At 32.7% G+C, this 10,427-nt stretch overlaps 1 protein-coding gene across 3 annotated transcripts in view; it reads left to right on the forward strand.

Annotated features, from left to right (window-relative positions):
* Positions 1-9,565: 9,565 nt before the first annotated feature.
* Positions 9,566-10,427, forward strand: part of LOC108757246 (putative phosphatidate phosphatase) — a 62,495-nt gene continuing 61,633 nt past the window's right edge. The window contains exon 1 of one of the 3 annotated variants that reach the window (XM_018501701.1): positions 9,566-10,030. In XM_018501701.1, coding sequence (XP_018357203.1) covers positions 9,970-10,030 — 61 coding nt within the window. In that variant the 5' untranslated portion in view covers positions 9,566-9,969. The remainder of the gene's footprint in view (positions 10,031-10,427) is intronic. The other 2 variants (XM_018501702.1, XR_001939895.1) reach the window with 2 other exon arrangements.

Consider the following 10,427-nt stretch of genomic DNA (forward strand, 5'->3'; position numbering starts at 1 on the left):
ACCGAAATAACAATTTAAATTTTATATATCTTCCCGCCCTTTTGGGGTTTTAAAACAGTAACATTTAACCTCCTGAAATGCGATACGGTTTGGCGTTTGATGCACATAACCTCAAAAATCAGTAGTGTTCACGATGGCAATTACAAAAGAGCATATTCGATTTTCCATCCACTTCGCGTTTCATCTGAAGAAAAATGCTGCTGAAGCCACTGAAATGATTTGTGCTGCATATGGAGAGAACGCTGTAAGTCATGCAACATGCAAAAGGTGGTATCAAAAGTTTCGCCAAGGAGATTTCAGTCTTAAAGATGAATCGCGTGCTGGACGCCCTGAAAAGATTGAAACGGACGAATTGCAAGCACTGCTGGATATAAACTCTGCGCAAACTGAAAAGGAGCTTGCAGAACAGCTTGGCGTTACGCAGCAAGCCTATTTTTTCGTTTGTTTTTAAATAAAGATTGAATTTTACAAAAAAAAGCTCAGAACTTTTTTGTACACCTAATAACTATCTTCGATGAGAAAGGGTAACCTCCATTTTCGCGCCATTTCTTCTCGTTAGCATATAGGCTCTGCCGCACCCTGTTATTTTATGCAAAATATGGAGAAAGAACGTAGTTATAGCTTTTGTGATAAAAATGAGAGTGGTAGAGAGGGTTAACCAAAGTATTTCGAGACGACCAAAGAATAAGTTACTATCTTGTACGTTAGTTACTATCTTGTACGCAAAAATCAAGATAGTCATAGATTGATTATCTTATATGATTTTTGCGCATAAAATAGTAACTGTAGACAGAACTTTGGTGTCCCGGGAAATGCCGATGCATAAAAATATATGTACATTGTGATAAAAAGTTAATGCGAGTTTGTGTAATCAAGAAAAAGATTAATGTTTAACGAAAACTTTACGATCCGTACACTGAGAGATAATCTCAACTATTGTGCCATGTAATGTGCTACTTCAGAATTAAGCTGTTTCCATACAGATATTGATGTAACCAAGATATTTTAATTACAGAATCGATCATATTGTAGCTCTGTAAATACGGCTCTCATTATATGCATTTTTATAAATTACGTGAGTGACAATTGTTAGAGTATATGTTTCGATATTGTTTGTCGATTCAATATATAACATTAACTTCCGTTTTTAAATATTATTTTTATTATGCGTGTTCCTGATCAAATACAACAATAAAATAATGTAGTTCGAACAATTTTAATTATTACTGATATCGTACAAACTTTGTTTAAATATGTAAGTATAATTTTGTAAATAACAAGATTTGACAAAATATATTTGTTACGTCTATACGTTTATTCGAGTGGCAATATTAGATATAAATCATACGTGTGTGTGTAATATTTGTAGATCGTGATATTCATCGATCTAAATGCATATACATGCATATACAATTGCAGAAATTTCCAAATACCATTTACAAAGCTGAATAAGCGTGAAAATACAATAATAGAGGGAGAGAACGGATATGATATTTTTTTATATGAATGTGCAACCTCCGATTTATTTATATAAATTATTTTACAAGCATTTTTAATTATAAATGTTTAATTGTAACAATTGTGATTACAACGAAGCGTCGTGTTGTTTAAATTTTTATTTCTCAAGAGCCATTAGCAAAGCACTTTAATCATGTTAGATACGTCCTGTTAAGAATTACTTAGCAAAGTATTTAGCGATTATCGTAACTCCTCCCTATGGTACATACACGATGAAATTATTAATGATCGCATCTGCAGTCACGCAATTGTATTGACTACAAATAACGATGATGTATTTTAAACAATATGATTATTTAGTAATTATGTTATACAGTAACTTGTTCCGTTTCATCCACGGTAAGATTTTTTTCAGCAGAAGAACGTATAATGTGTTTATACTCATGGAGATAGAGAAAGCAATCTATAATAGCTTCTTTACGGTGCGTAATAATATATGAACAAGTTATCGATAAGCTAGGAATACAAGTAGAGCACGTTAATGTTATGCGAGCAAAAATTGGCTATATTATTGTAACGATAGACACATTGTAAATATACATAAATACGTAAATAGGATATTCTCACTGTAGAAAGAGAGAGAAAGTGCATAGATAGCTCTTTATATCACACGATAGAGTTTTGTTATTGACACGTTGCATAATCTAGGGATGTGCGATAAAGCGACGGGAATTGATGAATTTGCGGTGCGATATTATAAGAGTTCTACCAATCATAGATTTGTACAGATACGTAGATGCAATACGTAGTGTCAGATGTACTTAATCGCTCATTGTCGATTATGGAAATCATGCGTTTCTCTCTCTCTCTCTCTCCCTTTCTTTTTATCAAAACAATTTGTTTTTCTATATTTCACTGCTAACGAATTTGGGCATTAATATTATCCCTTCTGTGTTTATTTCGATAGACGTTATCTATTTTTAGTACGTATCACTGTGCCTGTTAGATTAGTCGTTCAACGCCGTTTTTGTCAATAGTACAATTTTTATTCTTATTCTCGTTATTTCACTCATTTCAATTCTCAACATTGCACTTGGATGATAAAACAATAAGATTGAATAAGAGAACGTGAAGAGAATAAATTATGCTTTAATCAAAATTTAACATTTTAAACTAAATTTATATTGCTGCGGAATACTAGTATGGAAAGAACATAGCTTAGTTAATAGCATTTTTCTTCTTAAAGAAAGTGAAAAATAAGAAAAATTGATTTGAAAGTTTTGCTACAAAAGTTATGTGTGTGTAATGGCTTTAAAGTTTAAACTTTCGTAAGAGGAAGGGGAAGAGGAAGAGATTGGATGTGAAGACGAGATTAGAGTGGACAATTGAAATTTTGGTACCATCAGAGATTACTAACGAATTGCATTGCAGTCAATGCCACAAATAAAAATTTACAATTTAATTTATTATTCTTTCATTACAAATTGTAAAAATTCAAAATTGTTCATTCCAGTCTCGTACCTATATCTGTGTATGATCTCTTAAATTTTAGTTATATTTCACGAGTGACATCCATATAAATGACTTAAAAAGACACGGATTTAAGGATGTATGGGTGATATTTCAGCATAATAATAAAATTATGAAAAAATTCCAGATTATTTGAAATCACATTTAAATATGACCCTACACGATCAATAATATTGATCAGTAATATATACTGAATCAGTAATACTGACAGTATGCATCAATCTTTTTAGTATTTTTCCAACTTACACGATCAGTATTATGGACAATATATTTCACTTTAATTTTACGTGCAATATCTATTGCACTGTGACATACTGTGACATGGATCTTAATAATACTGGATGATTGAGAATAAAAATTTGGATCACACACACCATCAGTATCCTACGTCTTATGTCCAATCTACCAATCGCAGATTTGTACAGATACATAGTGCCAGACGTACTTAATCGCTCATTGTCGATTATGGAAATCATGCGTCTCTCTCTCTCTCTCTCTCTCTCTTCCCCTCCCTTTCTCTCTCCCCCCCTCTCTCTCAATTCAATATTAACTATAATACTGACAGTATTATTGATCATGTAAGGTCACCTTAAAAGTAATATGACAAATCTGATGATTTACTATCTGAATTGTAAGTTATATATATTTTAAATAATAGTATTTTTTAAATCTGCTCTAACAAAAATATATGAAAATGTATATTGTATAAAAGAAATGACAAAAATCTCAACTTTTTAATATAAGTACATTATGTATTCAAGATTATTTATGTGAAGTTATATTGCGATGCATGAACTAGTTGTTCAGTAAATAAACAAATTTATATTTATTTGTTTTATATCTCTGTAACTAATCAATGAATCGCAGTGAAAATTTTAAGTTATTTTAAATATTTAAAGTACTTATAAAAAAATTTAGATTTTTATCATTTTTAAAATTTTAGTTTATAACAATAAAAATAATTAAAATAAACTATAAAAATACGTTGTTCAATAAAAACGGAATGTTTTGAATACAACTTTTATACATATATATAATTTTTTTAAAGTATAAGTATTAACATTGGTAAAAATGATGTCCACACATCCTTAAAAAGATTCACAATTTTTTTTGTCGCTTAGCGATGATGGTAGACTGTTTTAAAAAAAGATTCGTAACGGTTAGAAGATAATTTTTCCGCAAACGGATATGCTGAAAAAAATGTATGAATTTTTATTCAACATCTTGCGTAAGAAACCATGCGATATAATTTCGGTAATTTAAATTATTAACGCTGTAAGCTGACATCTTGTTACTGTAGCTGAATTATAAGATGTGCAGTACAGGAAAAAATCGAGAAAATCCTTTTTTTTTCACATGACCTGATCGCAACAAATTGCTTTATAAACATGCATATGTATCCAAATATGGACTTGGCGAAATTATATCGATTATTTTCGTAAATACATAGTTTCACAATAGCTGCTCTACTCTTATGTATATTGAGTACAACTCGACGATCGCGCCGTTATTATATTAGCAATAATTGCGCTAAGGATTCGCAGACGCTTATGGAATACAAGGAATGTCAAATACCAAGTATCAACGATTTTGACACTGTATGCTGTTGTACATTTGTGTAATTATGTAATTGCCTTGTAGTTAAATACAATATTATCACGTTACGCCGATTTTGTGTAAATAAGGTAAATTTGTAAAAGGTAATTTTGATTTTTTCTTTTTCCTTCTTACTTTCTACATCATACCTATTGCATCTCAGATATATCGATATATCTACCACACTATGGATCGTTGCAGACATGATGGGATCACGTCGAGGAAAAAAAATTACAAATATATTAAATACGATTGGTTTGAAATCGTTGGTACGATTTCTTCTTAATTCGTTGCTCGCGCGTAATGCGTTAGTAGTTAGTGTAAGATTGTCGGCACAACTTATCAACGATGTGTGTTAGTTGACGTGGCGGGGTTTATTCAGGCATGCTTTTCTCGGCGAATCATGCATTCGTGCATGCAGAATGCACTGCGGGTGACTGTGGTTGAAACGGCGCGATAAGAGATCTTTTGTTTAGTTCCATCGCGTTCCCAGAATAGAATCAACGTGCATGGGACGATCTTATTGATTGATTTCACCGTGACATGGAATTTATCGTTATCATTCGATCGGAAACGTGATGCTATTTCACGCTATTCTACAAACGTTCCAGACATGTGTGACGTGTGACTCGTTTCGTTGTATAACGACAGATATGCTTCGAGAGCTAATTTATTACTTTCATTAATGAGTTTAATTTTGTATATATAAGAGCGACAATTTATCTTATAAATATTAATAAGTAGTTCGCATCACATTAATTATATCATTTACGCTTATTCTTTTGTGTTAATTACGTGATTTTCTTAAGTATGTTGTATGTATGTACATACAGACTGTATGTCTAGATAAGATAGTAGTCTTATATATTTATTTATATTAGAAGGAAATTTATGCGATTTCTCGAGTTCCTGCTGTTCCAGTCCGAACACAGATGAATGCAGCGTTTCACATGACAAGTTTCATGAATTTTATAAATCAAATTACAGGGGGTCGATTGTGTATCTCGAAATGAGACGAAAATTACAAAAATGAGCAAATTTATTAGAATATTCATAATTTAATTAGTCAACATTTAGTAAATTTGCTCACGTTTGAAATTTTTACCTCATTTCCAAATACACAATCGACTCCCAGAAAGGAGGACGCACTAGTGCGTACTGCTGCATATTAAGATGGAATCACACGATGCTCGATTTCTTGAATAATAGCATGCATACAACCATGCTTGCTCTGATGTATGCTACAATTCGTTCATACATATATATACACACACACACACACATATATATATATATATATATATATATATATATATATATATACAGCATGCAGCGCTCAATGTATGAACGAATTGTAGCATACATCAGAGCAAGTATGGTTGTATGCATGCTATTATGCATATATATATATATGATTTTTATATTTATTATGGGTTACTTTATAGCTTATTTCCTTGCATCCAATCAAAAGAAATAATTGCTAATTTCATAATTGTTTATCAAACGTCAGACTGTATGTATCAAAGCAAGCATAGCAGCATGCATGTGTGCATGCATGCGTGCACGCTTATCATTCAAGAAATCGAGCATCGTGTAATTTCATCTTTATTATAAAGCCATTGTAAATACATTTTGATTTAATCTAACAAACATGTACGTGCACATTTAAAGTCTCGCGTTGAACTCACGTAAGTATTCTTCCGCTGAACGGATTTGTCACGCGGTGAACGAACGTTTTGAAACGATTACTCAGAACTCAATGGCGTTTTCTTCGTAAATATTCGTGAGGATGCAGGTGGAGGTTAATAGCTTGATGGACAATGTAGGGCGTTTCTATTTGCACCGAAAACATTTGCTTTTACTTTTACATTTTTATCTTAGATGTGTTTTAAAAAAATTTCCGCTATTCACAGAGCGATCATTGTTCGCATTAAGGAACATTAGAGAGGAATGCTTTTCATTAGACAAATATAAAATTAAGTTAATAATCTGATGATACATGATGGAAAAGCAACAATGAATATCGAAAGTTATTTTACGCTTTTTATCGAACGAATTTTCTCTGAATACAAATTTTTTTATTTGTGTGTGTGTGTGTGTCGGAAACGTACCTAATTTAAGATAAAAATAAAAATGTGACATTTAAAAAAAAATACGGAATTTTTTTAAATAACTGTTGAAATATTTACAGAGAGAAATACAAATGTTATAATATTTTAATAATATCAACTTAATTGTAAATATTCTTGTCTATATAAAATATATATCTTTTATTATGCAGGGTGTCCCAAAATAATCGCCAAATATTTCATGAGCAGGTAGAGCGGATTAAACTAAGTCGAAAAGTCCTCAATTTTCGCAATAATTAACAAAATATTAATTACTACCCTATAGACACATAATATTATTTAATATTAACTAATATTTTAAGCATATTCTTAGAATATTAAATGTAACATTTCGAGAATATTTTACTAAAATTGTACAATATTAAATAATATTTTCGAAATATTAATAGAGGTTACATGTCCACTCCTGATAATGTTATATTACTATTAAAAGTAACATTATTTAATGTTACTATAATATTATTTAAATATTAAGAAGTATTACAATAGCATTTACTTTAATTTGTAAAATTGCTACATCTGTTTAGAATAAGTATAAGTTTAAAGACTGAAAATGATTTTGGCGCGCAGTTGTAGCACTTAAAATCACGCCGAAACATTTTTTTAAGCACATGATGCAGCATAGATAAGAACATTTCGTTATTGGATTGTAAATTCAAATTGCACTAAATTAAAAATAATTAATATTTATATAATATTTAAATAATAAATATTTTAATAATATGTCAGGAATATTAAGAATATATTAAAATATCAAGGATATTATGTAAGTGGACATATAATCTCTATAGAACACTCTTGTAATATTAAAAATTATTATGATATTTTCAAAATATTATAATAATTTATTTTATTTTTTCAAAATAATATCCATATAATATTCTAGGAATATTTTGCGCTTATAAAAAAATTTTCCGAAAATTGGTCGTTATTAATTTTTTACTCAAATAGTATCAATTTTACAGAAAAACTACAAAAGATAAAATTGTTTATTTTCTTCTTATAGAACTCTAAGAATTTTTTTAGAATTTTTAATTATTTTCTCATATTGGTAAAAATAAGAAAATGTTGGTAAAAATAGGAAAATATAGTACTAAAAAGTTGATAAAAAATTCTTAGAGCTCTTTGAAAAAAATAATAAACAATTTTTATCTCTTGCAATTTTTCTGTAAAGGTGATAGTATTTGAGTACAAAATTATTGAAGACCAATTTTTGACACAATTTTTAGTAATTAATATCTTGTTAACTGTTGCGAAAATTGAAAATGAAGGACTTTTCGAAGGACTCAGTTTAGTCCGCTCTACCTGCCCATAAAATATATATGTATGTATATATATATATATATATATATAAGGTGTTTCATTTCAAGTGATATGGTCGATTATTTTAGCGCGCATAAATCGATGATTTTATTGAAAAATTTTTCGAACGAAAGTTGCATAGCTTGAAGGAGGACACATGATGGAAATGTGACCTTGTCAAAATCAGGTCATTAATGCTTTTTTTAAATGGAAATCCCTATTTTTTTGTAACTTACCTCGAGAGCTTTCCAAAACACGATAACAAAGTACTTTCCGTTAAATACTTGTTAAATTATAAAGCAAGATCGATCACTGATCCGGCCAACTAAGGATCATCAATGTCATTTTCAGCATTTATTTGCTTGCTCTTACGGATTCTTCTACGCTCTTGTAATAAAATTCTTATCTGCATTGCATTTGGATGTCGTCTAAATGGATATCCATTACGATATAATCTTTCTGCTCTACAATAATTTCGTTCAGCTTCACCAAGCACAAAAATAATATCAACGATTTCATTTGAACTATAAGCGGCAATTTTGAAAAAAACTTTGAAAAAGCCCACTAATGTAAAAAAATTGAATGAAGAAGCTATACTGTTTAATTGGGAAGATTTGGACTCAATTCCGTGCGCGTGAGCGTATGCCACGTAGGTAGATGGATAGATTGCGGAGACGCGCACGCGTAAAATCCCACTCATACGCGCATGCGTACATGGATAACACCGGCGATACTTTCAAGCACCATAACTCGGAAAGTACTCAATGAAACGTAACTTTATTATAGTATTTTGGAAAACTCTCGAGATAAGCTACAAGAATATGTAATAAAAAATAGTAGTTTCTATTTTCTATTAAAAAAAAAATTAATGACCTTGACCTGATTTTGACAAGGTCATTCGAGGTCAAGTCCACATTTCCATCATGTGTTTCTCTCTTCAAGCCATGCAACTTTCGTTCGAAAAATTTTTCAATAAAATCATTGATTCTTTATATAAGATAATCGACCGTACCACTCAAAATAAAACGCCCTATGTGTGTGTGTGTATATATATATATATATATATATATATATATTTATATACATATATATATATTTATATATAAGGCCTTGCGCACAATAGAAGAAATGTTAGAAGCAGAAATAAATACTAGAGAAATAAAAAAATTAGGAATATGTATAGGAGACGCAAAGACATTTATGTGTTACGTATTATTGCATCCATTGTACGTTTCGTCGAACAACTCGATGAAGTTGGCCGTTGGTCGGATTTCGATCGAATTGATTCGCAATAATTGCGACCCAGTGGTAGATTCGCGCGAGATTGGGCGACAAAAAGAGAGGGAAGAGGCAAAGTGGGGAGAGCACAGCCAGTACAGAGTACAGCCACAGCCATAGCTGAGTGCCGACCAGCCGACTGAGCCGACAGCGTTGGACGCGACGGCCAACGCATGGGCTCGCAGCCTCGCACGGCGCGTGGCATAGCGTAGCGTAGCGTAGCGAGTGGTAGCGAGTGGTAGCGAGTGGCAGCGAGTGGTAGCGAGTGGCAGCGAGTGGCGAGTGGCGAGTGGCGAGTGCGGTGAAGCGCGGCGACGCGACGTCTTGGCGTCTCGTCGCTGCTCGTTGCACCGCTCGCGATTACTCCACTCCACTTACACTCCGATCTACTCGCGGCGCGCGGCTTCAGCGGCTAGTCGTGTCGTGAATGCCACGCTACGTCAGTCTGCTCCAAGAAGTCGTGTGGTATTCATCGTGTGCAGTGTTGTTCACGCCTACGCTTATGAAACGTCAACGATACGCAACATTCGAGTCCGTTTCCTCATCGTATTCACCTGACGTTCGTCGACGTCAGACTTCGCTATCACTCATCACTGGACTGAGCACCTGAACGTTCCACTGACGAGCGCACTGACGAGCGCAGCATTTCCCAATCAACGGTCGTAATAAACGCAACATGGATCGATCGTCCAAGTTAATTCGGAAGCTTATCATAGACTTCCTCTGTCTATTTGTCGGTAAGTAAAAGCGCCAGATTTTTCTGTAGAAGATTTTTCTTCGTTTCGAAGAAGGAACGCGTTTGCACATCGAACGACCGGCTTATACGTCAGATTGACGGAGTAGAGGCGCCGCGCGCTGCGCGCGGTTCGTTTGATGTCCGTCCGCGCTAAGTGAGGAGGATGTAACTTTTAAATTGGCAGGTGCACTTTGTCCATGCCAAAACATTGCACTCTTAGTGCTATGCATTCCACAGTGGCACTTACAATGGAATTCCTTCGCTCAATTTATACCGCAAGAGCTCTAATGATTTTAATCTTCGTCTGTTTGGATTTACTTATCTAGGGTACTTTTTCTTAAAAAAGGAAGAGGAAATTCTTAAAATAGTAAACTTGGCGCAGTACTTATATATATATA

The sequence above is a fragment of the Trachymyrmex septentrionalis genome, unplaced genomic scaffold (assembly GCF_001594115.1).
Source record: "Trachymyrmex septentrionalis isolate Tsep2-gDNA-1 unplaced genomic scaffold, Tsep1.0 scaffold134, whole genome shotgun sequence".
Classification (NCBI taxonomy): domain Eukaryota; kingdom Metazoa; phylum Arthropoda; class Insecta; order Hymenoptera; family Formicidae; genus Trachymyrmex; species Trachymyrmex septentrionalis.